The sequence below is a fragment of the Echiichthys vipera genome (genome assembly GCF_963691815.1).
Source record: "Echiichthys vipera genome assembly, chromosome: 17".
NCBI classification, from domain to species: Eukaryota; Metazoa; Chordata; class Actinopteri; order Perciformes; family Trachinidae; genus Echiichthys; species Echiichthys vipera.
In genome coordinates this window covers 3,547,322-3,571,470 of record NC_139842.1, presented here as the reverse complement: position 1 = coordinate 3,571,470, position 24,149 = coordinate 3,547,322, and the positions used below count along the sequence as shown (strand labels likewise).

Here is a 24,149-nt window from a genome sequence, read left to right as displayed (position 1 = left end):
ACTGTGCAAAAAAACACGTTATTTACACATTGTTTATATAGTTTTTTGGCAAAGCTACAGGGAGCCACTGAAAAGGGGCTGAAGAGCCGTGGGTTGCAGACCCCTGCACTAGAACATATTTACATGATTTAAAGCTCAATATACACTTTATTTTTCTCATACTGCTCATGGCGGCTGCAGCCCTCTGATTGGTCAGCACCACCTGGTCTCCGTACCACTGCACAGGACTGCACAATGCATGTGAAAAATAAATGCATTTCGAAATAATATTACCATGAATTAAATTGCACGAACACAGTAAAATATAAGAAATAAAGGGACAAAGAAACACAAAAACCTTTGGGGTCTGCTAAACTATAAGAGAGTCCATTTGAAATAGTTATTTTTAAAGGGGTCCTATTCTACTCTTTTATAAAGGTTCATACATGTACTTTTTAACATATTTACATGATTTAAAGCTCAATATACACTTTATTTTTATAAACTGCTCATGGCGGCTGCAGCCCTCTGATTGGTCAGCACCTCCTGGTCTCCGCACCACTGCAGAGGACTGACCGCAACTCCGCGTGTTGCAGCGTTTTAAGCAACTGTCCAATATTGAAAGTAGTTACTTTACTTTTCTTACCTGTTCCAGAGTTAAACACAATGCATGTGAAAAAATGTTTTATTTTGAAATAATAAAAACATGAATTAAAATACACAAAGACGGTAAAATATAAAAAATAAAGGGATGAAGAAACACAAAAACGGAGTAAAGGGAGTACATTTGTAATAGTTTCTGCCAATTTATTATTTTATTTCTTAAAGGGGTCCTATTCTACTCTTTTATTTAGGTTCAAACATGTATTTTGTGTTTCCACTTCCACATATTTACATGATTTAAAGCTCAATATACACTTTATTAAACTGCTCATGGCGGCTGCAGCCCTCTGATTGGTCAGCACCTCCTGGTCTCCGCACCCCTGCAGAGGACTGCACAATGCATGTGAAAAATAAATGCATTTCAAAATAATATTACCATGAATTAAAATGTGGTTGTCTGTCTCTGTTCGTCTCTATGTGTCCTGTGATAGACTGGCGTCCTGTCCAGGGTGGACCCCGCCTCACGCCTGATCGGCTCCAGCCCCCCGCGAACCTGACAGGGACAAGAGGCTGAAGATGAATGAATGAAATTAAAATGTACAAAGACAGTAAACTATGAAGAAATGACTCTGAACTAAGAACTTTTAGTCCTCAGGAGAACTCTTAGCGCTGAGATCAAATGTCTCCTGAATACGGCTCCAGATTTGTGTCCTGATGCCAGATCAGGAGTTTAAGGCTTCTCTGACACTTGTATCTGTAACAAAAACAGAAAGAACTCCTGAGGTCATGAGAGATAAGATCAAATGTTTGGTGGATACGGGTTTAGCTGGTTACCCATAAACACCTTGACCTCATTATTTGAAGCTTGGGTCATTTTTAGCATCCGACATTACAACAGTATCTGACAGAAACTAAGGAAACACCTTTAGTTTGTTTATAGTAAAATGTGCCCTCAGGTCATTGATGTTAAATCATGTTTTTCTAGTTAAACTTTATCTGTTTTGCTTTTATTTTGCAGTGAATCTAAACAGTTTCCGTTTTCACTCTCTGCGGTTCGCTCGGTACAGTTTCCTCTTCCTTTCCTCGTATTTTCACCACGAACCTTCCTCATCAGGGGAAGGTCACCGATACTAATCAGCACTTCTGCAACTGCACATGTGCACAACACACACACACACACACACACACACACACACTCACACACACACACACACACACACACACACACACACACACACACACACACACACACACACACACACACACACACACACACACACACACACACACACACACACACACACACACACACACACACACACACACACACAACACACACACACACACAACTTTACCTGAATTATTAAACCTCTATCAGATACACATGTATGCAGATGATAAAGTTGTGTTCCCTAATGGTTTATACGACCATAACAATCCTGCACGCGTAGCTTTGACGAATATGTCAGACTTCCCCACTTCCTACAACATGAAATACAGAGATACTTGAACTTTTTAAACCACACAGAGACAAGTTTGATTGTTTGTTGTGAGTTTTAGCACCAAGTATGGGCCTTGACAGTCGCCTCTTACTGTCCATTCAAGCAGCTTTATACTGTGATTTTGTTGTTTCTTTCTTTAAATGATGGAAACTAATACTACAAAAGAAGACACAGATGTAACACCTAACATTTTTAATGCATATTCATCTTTAAGGTCTATAAAAGTCCCTTTTTGAATGTTTTACTGCAAAATATTCCCTCCTGTAGCATCAAAATCCACTTTTTTTTAAAACAGCGCAGCATGAAATTTGCTCAAAGTGTTTGAACTACTAACGGATAAATCCGGCAGAGTCGCTAACAGCTGGACGTGGCTAACAGTGATTAGCTTGGGGCAGCACGGTGAAGGCATTCAAAGGTCTTTTTTAACCACTAATGCTGCTGAAAATAACAGCAAACCTCTGCAGCAGCATGAGAAGAGTCCCTACACACAAAACAAAACACCAATGGGCTCCGTTGGGACTGACTTTGCGACTGTGGCTCCGTGGATCAGAGTGGATTGTCCTCCATTCGAGAGATTGGAAGTTCGATCCCCACCTCCCCCGGTCCACATGTCGAAGTGTCCTTGGGCAAGACAATGAACCCTGAATTGCTCCTCGTGCTGTGCATGGGTGTGTAACTGTGGTGTGAATGGTTAGATTAGATGGTCTGTAGATGTCCACTGCCCTCAGTGTGAATGTCTGTGTGAATGTGACAAACACTGTGAAAGCGCCTTGAGTAGTCAGAAGACTAGAAAGGCGCTTTATAAGTACAAGTCCATTTACCATTTACCACTTTGGTAATCCACTGTAATGGACTTTACTATGAGAGGAGCTGGTACAGGGGCCAGTTGGTAAGTCTTTAAAACACTCTTTTAATAAACTCTGGCTTCACTAACTACGCTGTTGCTGCTTTGTTTTGTGTGTAGGGACTCTTCTCATGCTGCTGCAGAGGTTTGCTGTTATTTTCAGCAGAATTAGTGGTTAAAAAAGACCTTTGAATGCCTTCACCGTACTGCCCCGAGCTAATCACTGTTAGCCACATCCGGCTGTTAGCGACTTTCCTGGATTTCTCCTCTCATAGTAATTACACTAAAAAACTGTCTCGATGGCTTATTTGATGCATGTAAGTGCCTAAAAAGACCCTGGGATGACTTGTGCATGAATTACACTTGAATACAAACTACTGAAGACAGAATAAACCACATTTAATCCAGAAAAGGCCAAAGGGAGGTCCGGTTTGCATCAGAGAAGAAGGTTTTATTAAACTCGTGGAGGGAGAACATGAACATATGTGTCTCTGCTGCCACTGCTGAACGTAGAGGATGTTGTCGTTGTGTAATTCAGTAAAGATGGCAGCCAGGACCAGGAAGTGGGGGCACACCTGTTCGTAGAAAACCAAAATGTTAATCTGATCTGTTATTCGGGCCGATCCATTATTGTTTTATGACACATCACATGAAAGGTCGACACTGTTTAATCAGCTGCAAATGGACGGTTGGGAAAGCGACTCGGCACCGAGCATGCTTTAGGAAATAGTTAGAAGTTATGTAAAGTTTGCAGGATATCAGTTGAAACATGCAAAACACGTATGGCCCTGAAAGACCTGATGACAGACCTGATGAAAGACCTGATGTGTCCTCAACATTTAACTGATCCGTAGCTGATTTACCTACTGAGCACAGAGCACAGGTTCACTATGTGGCAGGTTCCTCTTTTAATAAGACGTGTAGAATTAAGCTTTTTTTTAATGTAAGATTCATGAGCTGAGGATGGCAGATCCTCCATATATGATGTTATTGGTAGAAATGTATTAATGTAGAGGTAGATTGACAAACTGTACGTATGGATAAATGATACAGATTATAGCAATGACTGAATTTTGGATAAGGGGTCGGATTAAATAAGTGAAAACTTCCTCCTGCTCATTTTCAGGCAGAGTTAATTATATAAATGTTGTTACATGTTTTTTTAATCTTATGTGTGAACTAATTAAATTTACTATAGTTTTGTATTTTGTGTAATTGATCGTCAACGTGGAGAATTACACTCACGTTGTTCGGTCTGAGACTAAGTCACTCAGCCGTAATAGATTTATTTAAGCATCAGTATCAGAAGATGGTGGATTGCTTACTCCAGGTAGGGAATGAGTCCTGACCCCAAGTGAAGGAGTTCAAGTACCTCTGGATCTTGTTCACGAGTGAGGGGACGATGGAGCGTGAGTTTGGCCGGAGAATTGGAGCAGCAGGGGCGGAGCTGCAGTCGCTCTACCGCACCGTTGTGATGAAAAGAGAGCTGAGGAAGACAAAGCTCTGGATCTACCGCTCAGTCCTGGTTCCTACCCTCACCTGTGGTCATGAAAGCTGGGTCAGGACCCAAAGAACCAGGTCGCGGGTACAAGCGTCTGAAATGTGTCTCCTCAGGAGGGGGGCTGGAGTCTCCCTTAGAGAGAGGGGGAGAAGTTCAGCATCCGTGAAGAACTCGGAGTAGAGCGGCTGCTCCTTTGCGTTGAAAGGAGCCAGTTGAGGTGGTTCAGGATCATCTGGTAAGGATGAACCCTGGGCGCCTCCCTAGGGAGGTGTTCCAGGCACGTCCAGCTGGGAGGAGGCCTCGGGGAAGACCCAGGACCAGGTGGAGAGATTAGATCTCCACACTGGCCTGGGAACGCCTCAGGATCCCCCAGTTAGAGCTGGTTAATGTGGCCCGGGAAAGGGAAGTTTGGGGTCCCCTGCTAAAGCTGCTGCCCCTGAGACCCGACCCCGGATAAGAGGCTGAAGATGAGATGAGATGAGATGATAATCGCCTTGTTGAGTGCAAATTAGATCATAATCAGCGTTTGCATTCATTTCTCCTGGCTAAATGTTGTGTTTAAAGGTTAAAAAAGGCTTTTGGAGCAGTTCTTTTTTTATTTATTATCTACTTTATGAGAAAGAAAGTTACATTAAAGTGTGTTTGTATGAACTCTGTCCTCCAAAGAGAGTGTAATAAAGAGGTGGAATGACTTTAAACTGTTTTATAATTAAGATTTATATGTTTCCTGGCACAAAAGTGGGAATGACTTGACTATTATAATCAATTTACTTTAAACATATCAGCCCACAATTTCACAATCAGTGCATCAAACTGTATTTGAGTATGTCACATATGTCTGGTGTAACGTCATTCCCATCCCATAAACACCCCAAAACTTTACGTCCTGATGTAAAATATATAAAATAGTGAACGTGATCAAAATGACAACATGCCAGTGTCTTAAAATAGATCAAATGCAGGTTCCTCTTTTATACTTTTCAGCTTTTTTCTTCAATGAGAAAGAAAATTAATTCCTAAAACGTTCTGTAACATGAGTGAGCGTCCTCACACAGGAGACACAGACGTGGGTATTTACAGATGAATGAGAGACTGAGAGCGCGGAGACGGAGTCAGGCGGCACAAACAGAACGTTTGCAGGAAAGTGTAAAGATGCGTGTGTGTGTGTGTGTGTGTGTGTGTGTGTGTGTGTGTGTGTGACCTGAATCTGTGTCTGCGTCTCCAAACCGCGCTCGCTGTGCAGCAGCTGCAGGTGGAGCTCAGTCACATCCTCTCAGCCTGTTGCTCAATACCACAACGTGTGTGTGTGTGTGTGTGTGTGTGTGTGTGTGTGTGTGTGTGTGTGTGTGTGTGTGTGTGTGTGTGTGTGTGTGTGTTGTGTGTGTGTGTGTCGTTTCTGGTTCATGTCACACCTGTACACTTGAAAAATAATGAACGTAGCTTCTGGTGAAGTGACTTAAAGCTGCATTCTCTCTAATGTCCAGCAGGAGGAGACTCCACTTAAAGCTGCATTCTCTCTAATGTCCAGCAGGAGGAGACTCCACTTAAAGCTGCATTCTCTCTAATGTCCAGCAGGAGGAGACTCCACTTAAAGCTGCATTCTCTCTAATGTCCAGCAGGAGGAGACTCCACTTAAAGCTGTATTCTCTCTAATGTCCAGCAGGAGGAGACTCCACTTAAAGCTGCATTCTCTCTAATGTCCAGCAGGAGGAGACTCCACTTAAAGCTGCATTCTCTCTAATGTCCAGCAGGAGGAGACTCCACTTAAAGCTGCATTCTCTCTAATGTCCAGCAGGAGGAGACTCCACTTAAAGCTGTATTCTCTCTAATGTCCAGCAGGAGGAGACTCCACTTAAAGCTGCATTCTCTCTAATGTCCAGCAGGAGGAGACTCCACTTAAAGCTGCGTTCTCTCTAATGTCCAGCAGGAGGAGACTCCACTTAAAGCTGCATTCTCTCTAATGTCCAGCAGGAGGAGACTCCACTTAAAGCTGCGTTCTCTCTAATGTCCAGCAGGAGGAGACTCCACTTAAAGCTGCATTCTCTCTAATGTCCAGCAGGAGGAGACTCCACTTAAAGCTGCATTCTCTCTAATGTCCAGCAGGAGGAGACTCCACTTAAAGCTGCATTCTCTCTAATGTCCAGCAGGAGGAGACTCCACTTAAAGCTGCATTCTCTCTAATGTCCAGCAGGAGGAGACTCCACTTAAAGCTGCATTCTATCTAATGTCCAGCAGGAGGAGACTCCACTTAAAGCTGCATTCTCTCTAATGTCCAGCAGGAGGAGACTCCACTTAAAGCTGCATTCTCTCTAATGTCCAGCAGGGGGAGACTCCACTTAAAGCTGCATTTTTAATTATAATCCAGTTATATAATTTTCATTTTTCCTAAATGTCACATTCTGCATGAGCACTTGTTGATACTTTTATACTTTTAATTACATAAAAGTTTAAATGCATGGCTTTTAAATGAGTATTTTCAGTCTAAAGCTACTTTTAATTACGTAAAAGCTCTGAAGACTTCAACTACCACTACATTTATTTCATTTTATCAATAAATATCTGAACTTTTCCTGTCTTTCTGCATTATCTGCATGTGTTTATTGTTATTTATTATGTATATTATTCACATTTGTTTAAAAATCTGTAAAGAAATGACTCATTCATGAATTACACGTTTAACTGTTACCATAAACACCAGTACAGTTCGTCTTATTTATCATTTTAACACGGAAAAAGTGAGTAAAACACTTCACACCTGGTGCTAAAAGTGTCCGTGTGCGTCACAAAGTGAAACAATCTTCCTGTACATGAGGCGCAGTGTGTTGCAGTTCACTGAACCGACACCAGATAGAGCTCTCTGTGCACAGATTCACCCGGAGGACTGAAAATACACAGCTTTATAAGGTTGTTTATACACGAACGGTATAATATATGAAACAGTGCTTAGTTAAAACTACAAATACAAGCAATAGTAGTATTAATATAGAACTGGGATGTGTGCGTATGATTGTATGTGCATGTCATGTATTAATTATGTATGTTCTGGTGCATTATTTCTGCTTACAGGTGGTGACTGTGTGTATTTGTGACTGTACCACGACCTCTCCATGAACCATGGGGTCCCCGCCTATAAGCTTCTCTAGCTTCCTGTGGGAGACCCGTTCACTCGACCCCATTAACTATGTAACACCAACTATATTATAATATATTATGTTTAAATATGAATAAATGCAAATCAATCAATCAATCAATCAATCAATAGTAGTAATAATATTATTATTATAAGTAGTAGCAGTAGTAATAAAAATATATGTACAAGTACCTGCTTGGGTTAATGTAGGGGAGACTGGGGGTGGTTGGCACACTTTTTACTCTGCTGTATTTCTCTATATAGATATATATAGAGGGATATATTATTTATACATATATATATATATATATATATATATATATATATAAATAATATTTAAAATATTCTATCTAGCATCAAATCCAATGTTAAGGTGTATGGATGGATGTATTGTCAATTTGTGCCTTTTCTGCTTCAATTTATGGTGCAAATGTTTTTATTTATGTAACATATTTATTTAATTATTATTATTACAATTTTTTAAAATATTAGTTCAGAAAAAATAAATATAAATTAAACTAAATATATATTTTTTAATGAAAAAGCAATACTTTCATTCTGTACCCTTCAAAACGCCCCACAGGTGTTTTTTAATTTAATTTTTTTTAATATACCTTTTAATAAAGATTCTTCATATTCAACCTTTAAGTATTTTATTATTTATTTATTTATGTATTAATTAATTTATGTAACTTAATGTATTGTCAATAAAGCTTTGACACTTTTTAATTTATTTATAATATTTTTCAGAGTTGTAAATTATCACTAAATTGTTCTAAATAATGTTTCGGAAAGAAAATAAATAAATAAATAAATGAATAAATAAATAAATAAATAAATAAATAAATAAAAATACAGTGTGTGTGTGTTTGTGTGTGTGCGCGCGCGCGTGTGTGATCCCGCCCTGACCGTGCTGTGACGCCGCAGTGACGTCAGCTGCAGTAGCTCGAGCCCCTCTCTCTCCTTCCCATCTTCAGTCCGGTCCAGACTCTCTGACCGGGCGCTCAACGGACTCTAACGGCTGTCGTTACCATGGACCGTTGGCTGTTCCTCGGCTCGTTTTTAAAGCTCTACCCGGTCACAGACGGACTAACGGTGGGTGGAAATGTCTCCCCGTCCCCTCCAGCGGCTGAATAATCACTTCAATTCGGATTTTATTTCATTTTTCTGGGAAAGTTTGAACCAACTGCCGCTCTTTTGATTTCCTTCGGAATGGGACGTTAACGAGCGGCGAAGAATGCGATTTTTCTGTTCTCCTCAGCGGCTCCCGTAGTTCTGTTGTTGTGTCCACGTGAATATTAAAAAACAAACAAACAAACAACAACAATGATTTCAGAGGAGAGAAGCAGCCACGTGAATAAACAAGCCCTGAACTTCCCGGTGGGTTTGCTCATCCGTTCCCCGAAGAAGCGCCTGGCCAAGCTGGGGAGGAAACCCAGCAATGGATCCGTCAAGTGAGTCTTTATATTTAACATATTTATACTTTATTTAAACGGGAACACACGACTAAAAGTGTTAATTAAGGTCAACAATTATAACTTCTCCTATGAAAACACAGTTTGCATTATTAACTCCTCCTGTAAGCCACACATGAGCACTGGAAAGTAACTTTATTAAGTACATTTACACAAGTTAAATACAATTTTGAGGTGAATATTTCAATTTTATACTACTTTCTGCATTCTGGAGGCAAACATTGTGCATTTTACTCCACTACAGCATCTTCTACTTCAAGATAATACACGATAAAGCAATAAAATATGATGTATTATATTGATAAAGCATCTCAACAATATGTAAAGTCAATAAAACCTTCATGCATCCTGGATTATAATCCAATAATATGATGCATATGATTCTAAAATCCATTTTACTTTCATTTTGATGCAGAAAGGGTTTGAATGCAGGGATTTTCCTTGCATCAGAGTCATTTTGCACTTTATTAAAAGCTACTTCTACATGATTAAACTGTGAATACCACCTCTGCCCATCAGTGGACGATGATGTTTACATTTTGTTTCACTAAATTATCATTCATCATCTGTTTACACACCGTCATCCACTTATGGCTGACACACAGGAGGAGTTACTGTTGTCGATAAATGCATTAATAAACACTTAAACCCGCTCACACAAAGGGAACGTTAAAATAAAGTTGAGGTATATCAACTTTAAATTAACTGTGGCATGCAGCGTACGATCACAAGCTCCAAAAACAGCAGATTATTATGAATTAATCCTTTTTGATCACCTTTAAGATCACTTAGGACTGAAAGTAGGTGTCACGCTATGCACCTTAACTGCACGTCAAAGAAAAGTTACATAAGAGGAGCATTTAAGTTCATGTTTTGTCATGAAACAGTGATTTAAACCAGTAAATATACTGGTTTAAATCACTGTTTCACTACAGTTCTACCAACTTTCAAAAGGTTAACCACGTCCTTATTGTTTTCTGTATGTCACTTAAAACCAGTTTGCACCTTTTACATAAATATTTAGTGCCTATATTAATATTTCAAGTAGCATAAAGCACTTATAAGTCACGGTACAGTGTTATATGGAAAGATTATTAGATATTAAACATTTAAAAAGTCTGTTTGTGAAACTTTATGCTGATCAGTTTGGAGGTCACCTTTATATTTATCCATCAATCAAATCAAAAAGTGACTATTCCATCGTGTATTTGAGGCTTGCCCATTACCAACTGTTTGTTTTCTTCTCCGTTCCCTCTCAGGTCCAATAACTCGGATGCCACCGTCCACTCCGCAGAGAGCGTGGGTGTCCGGCAGCCTGCCAAGAGCAAAATCCGGCGCCACAACAACAGGCTTTCCACTGTTTTCAACCACAGCCCCAACAGTGGACGCCGCGGCCAGCAGGTGCTGGGCAGCGGGAGCACGGCCGGTGACCTCCAGGCTGCGGACGACCCGGCAGAGCTGTCCAGCCAAATGTCGGTCCCCGGCATCCTGAAGGTCTTTGGCTGCGACATCTGTCAGGGGACCAACTACAAGAGCGTGCTCGCCACCACACAGTCCAGTGCCAAGGAGCTGGTGAAGGAGGCGTTAGAGAGGTGAGGTTTCATTAAACCGGACTTTAACAGCAAACATCCGGAGCAAAGTTAGAGTGTAGTTCCCGGTAAAATCATCTCATCGTTTCAGCACTTACATACGTCAAATAAGACACAAGAAAGTTTTTTTTCGTGTAACAACTATTAACGGAGAAATCCAGGAGAGTCCTAAGAATTAAGGGCTTGTCGGACGGTCGAATAGCTTCCGAAACGCGTCATTTTCACAACCTTTAAACATCGATATCGGGACTAAGGTTAACCTGTCACTTATTTTCATTTGTTCTGGTGGATATGTCTGGCCCCTTTCCCACTCAGTCCCTGTATGGACCAATCACAATCTTTTAGCTCGTGTGGGGTGTGTTTTAGAGAGCGAACTGAGAGGGTCCAGACTAAAAAGCCTTTGCGAGTAGTCTGGGGTGCATCCAGCCCCAAAAAAACAGCGCAAAATGTTTATTTACATTGAAACACTGTTGCAAACTATTAAGAAGCAACAGTAGCAAAGACGTAGCAAAATCATCCCATGGTCTTTTTCAGCCTTCAAATAAGCCATCGATACAGTTTTTCCCCGTTTGAACTATTAACGAAGAAATCCAGGAGAGTCGCTAACAGCCAGACGTGGCTAACAGTGATTAGCTCGGGGCAGTACATTGAAGGCATTCAAACGTCTTTTTTAACCACTAATACTGCTGAAAATAACAGCAAACCTCAAAGCACCAATGGGCTCCTTCCTTGGGGATTGACTTTGGTAATCCACTGTAATGGACTTTACTATGAGAGGAGCTGGTACAGGGGCCAGTAGGTAAGTCTTTAAAACACTCTTTAATAAACTCTGGCTTCACTAACTACTTTGTTGGTGCTTTGTTGTGTGTGTAGGGACTCTTCTCATGCTGCTGCAGAGGTTTGCTGTGATTTTCAGCAGGATAAGATAAAAAAGACCTTTGAATGCCTTCACCGTACTGCCCCGAGCTAATCACTGTCAGCCACGTCCGGCTGTTAGCGACTCTCCTGGATTTCTCCGTTAATAGTTGTTAGATGAAAAAAACTGTCTCAATGGTTTATTAGATTATTTGAGTGTAAGTGCCGGATGATTTTACGCTGTAATTACACTTTAAGAGTCTTCAGCCTTTCTCGCAGTGAAGCTGTACTTTGAGCATCTCAGTTCACCGCGTAGGCACGCCCGTATTTGCACCAAACACCAGAGTCATTACAATTCATCCTGAGGAGAACGTAAATGTCTGGGTCAAATTTCATACTGATCAATTTAACCGGTTCTATTTGGCCCAGAGTGACGGACGTTCATTAACCTCTTTGTTTAGGTACTGCCTGGAGAAAGAAGACACCTACGACTACGTGCTCTGCGACGTGATCGGCAAGACGGGCGCAGACAACCAGTGGAAGAGGGAGTGCTTCCGGGTGGTGGGGGACAACGAGAAGCCCCTCGTGCTGCAGTCGCTATGGAAACCCAAAGAAGGCTTCTCCCGGCGTTTTGAAATCCAGCTGAGAGCGAGCGTCGAGGAGCAAAGTTTGAAGGACAGAGACACGGTCACAGCAGGTAAACGCGACGGCCGACACCTTCCTAACTTTCGCTCACGTCTTTTTCAACGGTCGAGCCTCTCAGGGATCAAAACCCACTTAAAAGCTCACACATCAAGTCAGTAACATCCTAACGCCTGGGTAATCAGTCACTCAGTCTGTGTCACGGTGGCATGGGGAGCCTTTATCCTTGTCTCTTATTGCAGGCTAACAGCCTTCATTGTCCGGCTTATCACCAGCTAGAACAGAGGAGACGGCAGGCATGTGAGAGAAGTCAGGAGGAAACAAAAGCCGCGGTGAGGGGTAGAGGAGGTCAGCACGGCCCCACTCTTATCTTTGTTTTATTGCGAGGGCCTGCAAGGGCCCCGTGAAACACCGAGGCCGGAGCTCTTCTATCGGAGCTCACTTCCTGTTCACCGCGGGACGGTGCAGCCCCGCTGACTTTGGCACAAGTGTGCTGTGGTTCTCTCGTGCGTTTGAACAATAAATTGGCTTTTTTCATTATTATTGTAGAAATTAAACGGTCTGAAAACGTCACACCGGGAATTCTAACGACCAAAAACGATCACGGTTAGTATGGATACGGACCAAGTTTGATATTGAAAATCACTTTTTTGTTTGCCTTAACATTAAATTAATAAAGTATATATAAAAGAGATTTTCTTTCTGCATGTTCTGCACTTGTATAAAAAACAAAATACGCTGCAGACGTTCTTGGAAGGATGAAAGATCTCCGCAAAACAAATCCAGGTTGCTGCGGCCGAGTCTGGGAGACCGGGGCCGTCTTTGGTTGATACTGAACGGATTTTAAACTCAAGTTATGAAATATAAAGGCTGCACGGTGGTGTAGTGGTTAGCACTGTTGCCTCACAGCGAGAGGGTTCCAGGTTCGCAACCCGGCCTGGGCCTTTCTGTGTGGAGTTTGCATGTTGTCCCCGTGTCTGCGTGGGTTTTCTCCGGGTTCTCCGGTTTCCTCCCACAGTCCAAAGACGTGCAGGTGTTCAGTTCATTGATGACTCTAAATCGCCCGTAGGTGTGAATGGTTGTCTGTCTCTGTTCGTCTCTATGTGTCCTGTGATAGACTGGCGTCCTGTCCAGGGTGGACCCCGCCTCACGTCCGATGTCAGCTGGGATCGGCTCCAGCCCCCTCCCGCGACCCCGAACCCGGGATAAGCGGTTGAAGATGAATGAATGAGTTATGAAATATATAATCCATTATCCATCGGGACTACTCGTAAATTGTGTTCATATCTCAGAGAAAATCAAAATACGAGAAGATCTGTTCCTACGAGTGGTTTGTGCATGAGGCCCAATGAAAACTTATATTTGATGTGGTAAAAATGTGCCTGATTGTATCAATATTGGTTGATATCAGTCAAACTTGTACATGCAGCTCTGTCACCTCACCGGGGGGAAACTGGCCATTCCCTCGACGGTATGAGAGTTTCAGGCAGGGAGCCCGGTCTCTCACGCTGCTGCTGAACAATGTGGAAAACACCCACTTCCACAGCTGATAAGAGCGGCGGAGCTGGCGGGTGTGAAGCCGGGAGCCCGGTGGACATTCCTCGGTGCTTAATGGCTCCAAATGAGCTGAATAGTGTTTGTGTTACTAAAGGCCGACAGAGCGGCTGCTGCTCTATCAGATACAAGTGGTCACATCTCACTTTCCCCGCAGATTTCCTCTCTTTCCTTCTGGTTGTGTTTCATTTGAATTACTGCCAGAGCAGCAAAGTGTTGTGTTGGAGTCTGTTTGATTGGCCAGAGTGATTTCAGGGGGATTTTGGTCTTTGTTCATTATTTTTGTTATGAGTTTAAGTAAATAGGTTTCACTTTAAAACATAATGTTGTGTAATTGCTGCTTCTGTTCTGCTCTGTTGCTTCTGTTTTTGGTTTAGTATTAAGGTTAATAATAATCTGCACCCTTAAAAACAGCCTGATATATTTCTAAATAACAGAAAATACTTTTTATAATAAATTACTTTGCAAGAAAGAAGCAGGTTTTGTCCTTTTGGAAGGAAACATTTCCCATTTTGAAGATATTTCAGTCAATTTTTACCTTAAAAACAAACTCTACAAGTTTTTTAAGGACCCTTTTCTTTCATATTTGGAAAAGTTTCAGTAACGAGGACTTTTGTTTTTATGGGGGGTGCTGAACAGGCATCAACGCTCAGGCTCGCAAGCTGCAGAAGAGCCGCTCCAGAGTGGCCTCGCTCTTTGTGGACGGCAGCGGGGAGGACGTGGACGGCATCGGCATCTGGAGGAGTCTGAGCGAGATGGATCTGTCTGCGATGGGCAAGGAGGCCAGCCGGGCCCGGCAGAGCGCGCTCCGGGAGGATCCGGAGGCCGAGGCCGACAAGGAGGTCCTGCGACTCGGCATGGAGAAGGAGGAGACGGAGAGCAGCGACGACAACACCACCCAGTACTCCATTCACCCACCCTTCGACTTCCCGTACTTCCTCCTGCTGCAGGGCTACAGCCACAGACAGGTGAGCAAGGCAGGGACGCGTCGCAGTGTTATATATGACCAGTGTGATAATGCATCATTACCAACATTAAGTGTAACTGTCAAATGAATTAGTAAACCTCGACTTGGGCCGACGGCGAGCCTCTGTTGCGGCACCATCAAGAAACACGGTATAGTTACATAAAATGTGTCTCTCATCCACTTTAGGTTAAAGTGTTGCGGTGTAAGCCAGAGTTTAAGCTGTAATAAGGTCATTGAAGGCCTCACAAGGTCCTTAAGAGTCTCCTGGCAGTGTGTTGGCAGGCAGAGACAAACACAGGCTTACAGGAGACAACACGGTGTAAACAGGTACATGAGACGTCTTACGTTAAGAACCTCAGGGAGAAAATCCCAGAGTCACAGAGTCAGGTGGTCATAAGAGGCCAGAGGGGACGCAAACACAGAGGATTTGTCTTGTGCACTACAGAGGTGCGTTGTAGCGAACAGAAGTGGCCTCCACACGGGACGAGCTGTCTGTCATCATGTCCCAATGAAGGCACAAAGTGTTCACCGTGAAGGAAACCTGCTCAGGACGTTTCAAACCAGGAGATAACCCTGATTAAAGACACTCCACAGAAGCTATTCTTAGAGCACACAAACAGACTCGAGAGGGCGGCGTAAACTCTTAACGTGCTGTAATCTACACACCCGTGAACTTGAGCGGACGCATGGCCCCGTTTGAACCACTTAGTCTGCACGGTGCATTTTTCCCCAGAGAGGCTGTGGCTGTTCGGCTCCCGCCCCGTTTCCCAGGAACACGGCGGGGGAGTTCTGCTGACTGTGCAGGAAGCTGGTGGCACCACAGCAGTAAGAGCTGCAGCGGGATTAATCTTACTCTGCAACAACAGGTCAAAGCAAAGGAACAGGGGGGGGTCTGTGCAGCGACAGCACTGAGAGCTTCTATGTCACTATATAGACCTTCAAAATAAAACACAGTTAGAAAAGTTAGTCTTCGATGTGGTCGGTCATTTTGATGGACAGAGTCGTATTTCCTTACTTTTTAATATACGGAACAAGAACATAAAGACAGTTTTTGGCTACATTTCTGTTTAACCTACATTTATACATGTTGTGTATAATGTTAGAAACATTATAAGCATCATAAATTTAGGTTTTATAGCACAACAGTTGCAACGATTAGAAATTAACCGGCAACTATTTTGATAAACGATTCATCGAAAATGTCAGAAAAAGCTTCCCCACGTTCTCTGTTTAATCTCATATTAAAGTGAATTTATATTTGGGTTTGGTTGAAACAAGACATTTATTTTTAACCATAATTAATAATTGAAAAATGAAAGTAATGATCAGTTGCAGCAGTGTTAGTTTGCAGGCGTACCTAATAAAGTGGAAACTAAGTGTAAACTGGACTTTAATAGAACTTAATGTCTGTTTGCAAACTGAAAGTCATCAAACCTTTTCTGTGTGTAGCAGCACTTCCTCCCCACCGCGTGTTCCAGGCCTCTCAGACTGTCCCCAGGCAGCACAGATGATACGCTATCATGTCATCACGACTAAAGGTCTTAATGTGGGGAGCTCGAGGGCGCGTACATCACTCACGTCTCACCCATAAGCCCTTCTGTTCCTGTATCACCTCACGCAGCCAACACAGGCTGATCACCTCTGGTTCATTTCCAAAGTGTTACACAACAAAATCAATCCCGTCCTACACGTTGGCTGTCACTGTTGTCTAGTCCTTTAATTGCAAGGTCAGCAGTTTGATCCCCGGCTCCTCCTGTCGAAGTGTCCTTGAGCAAGACGCTGGAAACAACACATTTAAAAACGTCATCGACTGCTTTGGGAAACACGATTTTTCATCATTTTCTACCATTTTATAACCAACATGTAATCGTTAGTTGCAGCCCGCGATGAATGGATTCATTAAGAGAATAATCGGCAGATTAATTGATATTAAAAATCCGTGTTAGTCGCAGAACAAACTTAAACCGAACACGTTTCTGTTGCAGGATTTTGTCATCTACCTGATGAGCGGCACCACCACCATCTTCGGCTGCTGCAGGGAGCACTGCAACGGAGAAGATGAAGAGAGGTTAAAGGTCGACATCCTTCTCTTTGCTCCCGACGTGTTGCCTCAACACTGCTGCGTCAGACGGCTGGACTCCAACACCCAGACCTCCACGGGGGAGCACAGAAAGACCCTTACCATGCTGAAGCCCCTCCACGGTGCTCCGGTGACCAGAAACGGCTTCCTCCTTAAAGAGGAGGTGGAACTGAACCCGGGGGACTTGGTGGGCTTGGGGAAACACTACCTGTTCATGTTTAAGGACCCTACCAGCACGTCGGGATCCCCCCAGACCCCTCCGTGGATGACCACGCTCTGCCCGAACTCTGAGACAAAGACTTCATCCTCTTGTTTGTCATGTGGCTCCTCTCTCACCCTCAAACGGCTGCAGAGGAAGCCTTTACCGCCTCGTTGGAGGGACCTGGAGGGCACAGAGGCGTTGGTGATCTATGAGCTGGAGCAGGAGGAGAGGGTCCTGCAGGAGGTGCTGGATATGTCGGACCCCAGCGGGAATGAACCGAAGCTGACGCCCGCTTTCCTGCTGAGCCTCTGCATCCAGCACTCGGCCTCCGCTTTCGAGCTGACGCACTTCAGACAGCTGCTGCTGCGGATAGCCGGACAGATCCAGCTCGTTATGTGGGTAAGGATGAAACGCTGACTTCAGACATTTCACCTTTGGTGCCAGAGAATCTCAAACCTGTAAATACGTGTTTTCAGCACAGATTCGGTACTATATGGATTTTTTTGGCAGTTTTTTTTCAAGCCTTTATCATATAGGACAGACAGGAGAGAGAGAGAGCGGGGAGACATGCAGCAAAGGGCCGCAGGTTGGAGTCGAACCCACGACCCTTCAGCCTCTTTAAATGGGGCGACTGCTTTTCCATATTTTTTGTATAAAACCACTTATTTTGAAAACCACACGCTGGGACACTCAGCCCAAACTTCACGTAGTGACGGCGACTGATTTAACAACAAAGATTTGAGTGGCGGCTGATCTGACCGCAGTTGAGCAAAACTCCCCCGAATCTGGTGTTTCCAGACCTCCACAGTGCTGTGTCAGAGTTAGCATGCAGCGTTAGCGTCCAGCTCTGCTACCTAATCTGTTTTTCCGAGCCCTGTTCAGCCCTGTGCTTTAGGGTCCTTGTCCCCCCCTCCAGGCCCGTTTGTACTCACACTACCTGGGCCTCGGAGAATGCTTCTTGCTGCCTATACGTCATCACGCCGTAACACGTCACACGCATTGATGACGTCATGGCGATGCGTGGCTTTGTTTCCAGATCTTTCCGTAGACCTCGGAGTTTTTGTGCGTCTTGTCGACTGTTTTTGAATCTTTTCATCGACCAAATCTGCAGTAAACACTCCACCTCCGCATCACACCAACGTGAACCTTTCACCGCCATTTGAAATGTCCGCGCATGGTCCCTCCTTCTTTTTTCTATGTCCCAACAGGCGCACAGGAAATGACCTCAGAACCGCCGTAGGCCTCGTGCTCGTACACGTGCGCACGCTCGTGCTCGTACATGTGCAAACGTGCTTTACAAAAGCCCACCTCTCCCAAACGGGCCGTGGGCGGCAAGCGTGTCGCTCCTAGGCGCTGTACGGTTGCACTCACACTGGTCAAAGGAACCAGACTTTAGCTGTGAAACGTGCTTGGGCACGGTACGGGTGGACAGTGTGAGTGCGCCCTGAGTGAGTGTTCAGCTCTGTATTCTGATGAAGGATGTAAAGTCACAAACGTGCCATCACCGGGGTTGTATTTAATCCAGATAAGATGGTCGATGATACCTGGTAACGCAGGCCTGACATGGACATTTTCTTTCTGTGCTCTCCCTCTCAGGACAAGACAAAGGACCTCGCAGGGATTCAGCCAGAAACGTGAGTAAACAAAGTGTTTATGTCCCAGAAATACACGACAATGAGCCTCCACCGAGAGAAGAGCAGCAGCTGCCGCCTGCGATGATATACGACCCCTCCAGTGTTACTGTCTGAATAACAGAGGAGTTAAAGTCTGATTTTTACAACTATTTGCTCCTCTAGGAAACAATGAGGGTTTACTTTAATGCAGGTTGTGCAAAGAGAGGAATTCCCACAGTCTCTTCCCTCAGAAGCAGAAGAGAGTTTTCTACTTTCTTTATCACCAACTTATCAAAGTTTAACAAATTCAGCAGAAGAAAGAGTGATTATTAAAGGACAGAAGTGTAATGTGACTAAACGATAACTTAAATACGAGGGATAACTTTATAACAGTACATTTATAAGCTGTAAAATTGTAATGCTGTGCTGTGGCAGCTGAGTATGGAGGCGGACATCGTGCAAGTAAAGCAACATTAAATGCAATTATTGTAAACTTTCTGTGCTGTTATGAATAAGATAACCATTTTAATAATAGTGGAAAATAGCCATTAAAGCTTTATTTTGTCCAAAAACAAGTAAAACTCTAAAGGTATGCAGTTGATAATCATCATTTACCAACATTTAGAAGCTGGAAATCATGATTATTGTATTGTTATTGTAGGAAAATCAAACACATCAACACAGGCTGCATAAGGAGCAGTGGAAAGATGCCGTAACTCCGTTCGACTTCAATGTCTTGCTGATTTGAGGAAATATTAGAGGAAGTTCAAACTGAGTTGACTGAAGGAGAAACAGAGTCCACTTTGTTTGAGTGTGACTGACGTGATGACAAGTGACCAACTGTCACACCGGGACCCGACAACTTCTTTCACCTTTCATTCAAGGGGACGCACTTGCTCATATCCAGATGTATTTAGGGTTTTACGAGGACATTTTTACGTACTTTAACACAGGCTCTTTTAAAGTCACATTGTCTGAATCTGGGCTGTGTGCATTTCTCTGGATTGAGCATTTTGGATCAAATGAATCGTGTAATCATATATTTTTTGCAGCATACAGCCTTGGGATGTGGGGATTGCCTTAATTGTAGACGCTACGATATCTACGGTGTCCTGATCCCTGGATTGTTCCCCCTTGAAAACCAGTCTTGCAGGTCATGAAACGTGTGCACGCTGGGTTTTTTTGTGTGTCTTCCCACTCACCTGAAGCGTTAAGGAGCTGTAATAATGTCAGAGGGAACTGACACTCAGCCTTATATCCAGAAAAATATACTTGTGGAGCATTTAGTGTGAGTCCAAAATGAGCAGGGAGTTTTTGTAGAAGATGGATCTCCAGTTCTCAAAGTGTGGTGTCTAAAAGTGAGTGAAAGGCTCCAACACTGTGAACATGTTGGAGAGAATCATCTGGACCTTTCTGCTCAAGTCTGTGTGAAAAAAAGTGAACTAGTGAATATAACGTTACTAATCTGGACCGAACCGGTTCAAACTGGGCTGGAGGACCAAAGCAGTTTAAACTGGGCTGGAGGACCAAACTGGTTTAAACTGGGCTGGAGGACCAAACCTGTTTAAACTGGGCTGGAGGACCAAACTGGTTTAAACTGGGCTGGAGGACCAAACCTGTTTAAACTGGGCTGGAGGACCAAACTGGTTTAAACTGGGCTGGAGGACCAAACCGGTTTAAACTGGGCTGGAGGACCAAACTGGTTTAAACTGGGCTGGAGGTCCAAACTGGTTTAAACTGGGCAGGAGGACCAAACCGGTTTAAACTGGGCTGGAGGACCAAACCGGTTTAAACTGGACTGGAGGACCAAACTAGTTTCCTGTCTACATCTGCTGGGGAGCTGCAGTAGTGACCTTGATGTAACTCCAGTTCTATGAGGACGCGCTCGACCTGAATATTTCACATAGATCGTAGACGTCTTTGTCCTTCCATAGTGTTTGCAGAACTAATCTGTGTGTTTTCTCTGTGTCAGGAGCTCCAGTGACGGGCAGCCGGAGCATCTTCAGCTGCTCAGCATGGAGGAGCTGGTCCCAGGTCTGCAGCCTCTGGTGCTGTGGATGGCCAACTCCATCGAGCTGCTGCACTTCATCCAGCACGGAGTCCCTCAGCTGCTGGACCAGGAGGACAAAGGTGCGGCAGCCTTTAGCTCCCATTATCATCTGCCACAGCTGTTAGGGTGGGTTGTGTGTGTGTGTGTGTTTTACTTAAACGTGTTTGTGTGTGTTCTCAGGTTTGTTGGACTCTGAGATGTCGGCCACTCGGACAGCCTGTGAGGAGGCCATGACGGTCCTGGAGGAAGTCATCATGTTCACCTTCCAGCAGTCCGTTTACTATCTGACAAAGGTTCGGCTGCTGCACGTTCATACACGTTCTTTAAAGCCCGGTTCAGACCAAAGATTCACAACGAGTCCAGTTGAAACTACTTGCAACGTGCAGGTCTGCAACGTTCTGCAACCTGTTGGTTCAGACCTGTGCGAGGAGGCGAGAGGGTGTATCATCTCCATAGCAACGCCTCTCTGTACTTCTGTTCTAACCTCCAAATTTTCAGGCTTTTTGTTGTAGCTGGATTTAATTTGTAGCATTATAAAATGGGCACCTGTGGCTCAGTTGGTAGGGCGAGTCGGCCAATGTCCGAAGGGTCGGCGGTTCGATTCCCGCCCTACTTGTGTCATGGTCGTTGTGTCCTTGGGCAAGACACTTCACCCACCTTGCCTCGTGTGAATGTGTATGACTGCCGTATGTTTGAGGAGGTGGTCGGAGGGGCCGTAGGCGCTGATTGGCTGCCACGCTTCTGTCAGTCTGCCCCACACACTCTTACTTTACAGTCCGGCTCTGCTCGACATCTTTTTGGTACTCGTACCTTCTCTCAGTCGATCGTCATAGCAACGGCATGTGAAACTGTGTTTTTTTCTGACTCGTTTGTCAACACACCGTAGTCTAAGTAGTGTACAACATACTAGTTGCAGGCTGCTCGTTCTGAAATTCTGTGTCGAGTGAATAATCACCGTGTTGCACTGGTGACGATTCTCTCTGACCAATCAGAGACCTGCAGCGTTTTAACGTCACCTTCAAGTGTCTGCTCAGTTACTTGGACCCCTGATGGAGATTGTACCGAAAGAAAAACAGTAGCACCAGGTATTATACACAACGTTCGCTGACGGAAACATGAAAATAACTGTTTTAATGTGTACAAACCAAACTGGACTGGACCGGACTGCGCGGTGGAAACACACAGTAGTGACATCAGCATGTTTTACATCCTTTTGACCTGTGAAATCTGAGTGTCGGTCACATGTGAAGCAGGAAATCGGACTGTGTAAACAGCATATTCTGTTTTCATTGAGTATATTCCAGAAAGAAAACACAGTAACAGAATGGAAACACCAACGTCGTCTGGCACTCTGGGTCAGGAAAGGCCTGTGAGATAGTGAGCAGGGTGTCTTTTCCACTCACTGGAATATAAACACAAAGACAATCTTGTCTGCAAAGGTTACCCTGGTTTCACCGGTTTGTTGAAAAAACACAGCGTCTGATCTGGTGAGAACCGCCGTGTGTGAACATCTGAAGTTACATTAATGAATTGTTTAAAGTCAAGTGAAGTCAAACGTATTTATAGAGCACATTCGAAAACACCAGGTGACGACCAAAGTGCTTTACAGAGACATTTGAGTACGTGAAAGATCTGAAAAGTGAAGTCAACAATGAAGTGACTTAAAGCTGCATTCGCTCTAATGTCCAGCATGGGGAGACTCCACTTAAAGCTGCATTCTCTCTAATGTCCAGCAGGGGGAGACTCCACTTAAAGCTGCATTCGCTCTAATGTCCAGCATGGGGAGACTCCACTTAAAGCTGCATTCTCTCTAATGTCCAGCAGGGGGAGACTCCACTTAAAGCTGCATTCTCTCTAATGTCCAGCAGAAGGAGACTCAACTTAAAGCTGCATTCTCTCTAATGCCCAGCAGGGGGAGACTCCACTTAAAGCTGCATTCTCTCTAATGTCCAGCAGGAGGAGACTCCACTTAAAGCTGCATTCTCTCTAATGTCCAGCAGGAGGAGACTCCACTTAAAGCTGCATTCTCTCTAATGTCCAGCAGGAGGAGACTCCACTTAAAGCTGCATTCTCTCTAATGTCCAGCAGGAGGAGACTCCACTTAAAGCTGCATTCTCTCTAATGTCCAGCAGGAGGAGACTCCACTTAAAGGGGGAGTTTATGACTCAATCTCTAGTTTCAAGTCTTCTTTAATACACCATGATGTTCATTTAGTAAATGATGGTCCCATTAAGAGTCAAATAGAGCAGAAAGCAGGGGATACTTTAAGGCGGGGTTGACACACATACTCACTGCACTGTGTCCATTAAAATAGCCATGAACTTGTTTTTGGGTGTTGTCTGTGTTAAAGTTTGACCCTCTCACAGTGTGTTTTCACTTAACTCAAGTTAATAGCACTAAAACACTCTGTTCAGTTCAGACCAGCTAGGGGAGACGTGAAATATTAAAAGCATTGAAAGCATGAAAGATGGTCTTTAGATTTCCAGAATGAAGATATGATTTATTCCCGCTATTGACCTAAAATGGGAAAAGGTACCAAAAGACAAAATATTTGTTTTTAAGAAAAGGCGAAGACATCTTGTGACTGCTAATAATTCATCCGGTTGGAGCAAATTCATAGCATTCAGCATCTGACATCTTCAAAACAACTAAAAGAAACTGAATTTTTATATGTTTCACTTGGTTTCAAGGGGAAATTCAGCTCTACAGCAGCATCTAAACACTGATAAGAGATTTTATGGAAGCATGTATAAGGACAATGAGATGGGGCCGAAGATGGAGCCTTGGGGTACTACACAGGTGGCCGTTTTTAGCGCTCTAATGCTTTAAACACACTCACACACTTCAATGTAGACTTTTGAAAGTTTTTAAAAAGCTTTGTGACAGTCAGCAGTCAGCGCTCCTGTTTGAGGTCCAGACGGGACACTCCCAGACTAGATTTATTCAATTTTCCCGTGATGCTTATTAAAGGCCGTCTGGTTCATGCAGGATCCAGTCGACACCACAGTGCTGTCGAAACACCACCACCCTGCACACTGACTGTCGCAGGAAGAGAGGGAAGGAAGCAGGAACAGTCTGTGCTGTTGTTTTGAATACTGAGAGAGTCATGTTTCAACTGCCTGTACTGAAAAAAGATACATTTGACTTTACAGTTGATGCTTTTTAGCTAAAAAAATAAATAACCCAGGAGTTTCTTTTGTATGTGGCTTCTTCAGAGGCAGTTTTTCAGTCCGCCATCACGATTATTTGTCACTTTTGAGCAGTTCCAGCTCTGTTTACAGCCGTAACATGCATTACAATGGGCAAGGTTCTTTATATACATCTGTTCTGGTAACTTTGTTTGTTTTTGGTGGCGAGAAAGAGGATTTGTTTCCTGCAAAGACAGACGAACTGTCATCAGAGAAACGCCCAAGTGGGGAGAAGAATGGAGGAGGGGAAACAAGTCTTTCTGTTCATTTCCTGTGATATATGACTCAACGTCCATAATTCACAGACATCATTTCATCACGTCTTCTGTCTTTTTGAAAATAGAACATGAACAAAAACCCGGCCGAAGGGAACAA

At 43.7% G+C, this 24,149-nt stretch overlaps 1 protein-coding gene across 1 annotated transcript in view; it reads left to right on the top strand.

Annotated features, from left to right (window-relative positions):
- Positions 1-8,885: 8,885 nt before the first annotated feature.
- Positions 8,886-24,149, top strand: part of radil2a (Ras association and DIL domains 2a) — a gene marked incomplete at its 5' end in the record, with an annotated part of 39,869 nt that continues 24,605 nt past the window's right edge. The window contains 8 exons of the mRNA XM_083930897.1: positions 8,886-9,013; positions 10,294-10,626; positions 11,940-12,175; positions 14,314-14,642; positions 16,627-17,322; positions 18,520-18,557; positions 20,509-20,666; positions 20,767-20,879. Of these exons, the coding sequence (XP_083787023.1) occupies positions 8,886-9,013; positions 10,294-10,626; positions 11,940-12,175; positions 14,314-14,642; positions 16,627-17,322; positions 18,520-18,557; positions 20,509-20,666; positions 20,767-20,879 (2,031 nt within the window). The remainder of the gene's footprint in view (positions 9,014-10,293; positions 10,627-11,939; positions 12,176-14,313; positions 14,643-16,626; positions 17,323-18,519; positions 18,558-20,508; positions 20,667-20,766; positions 20,880-24,149) is intronic.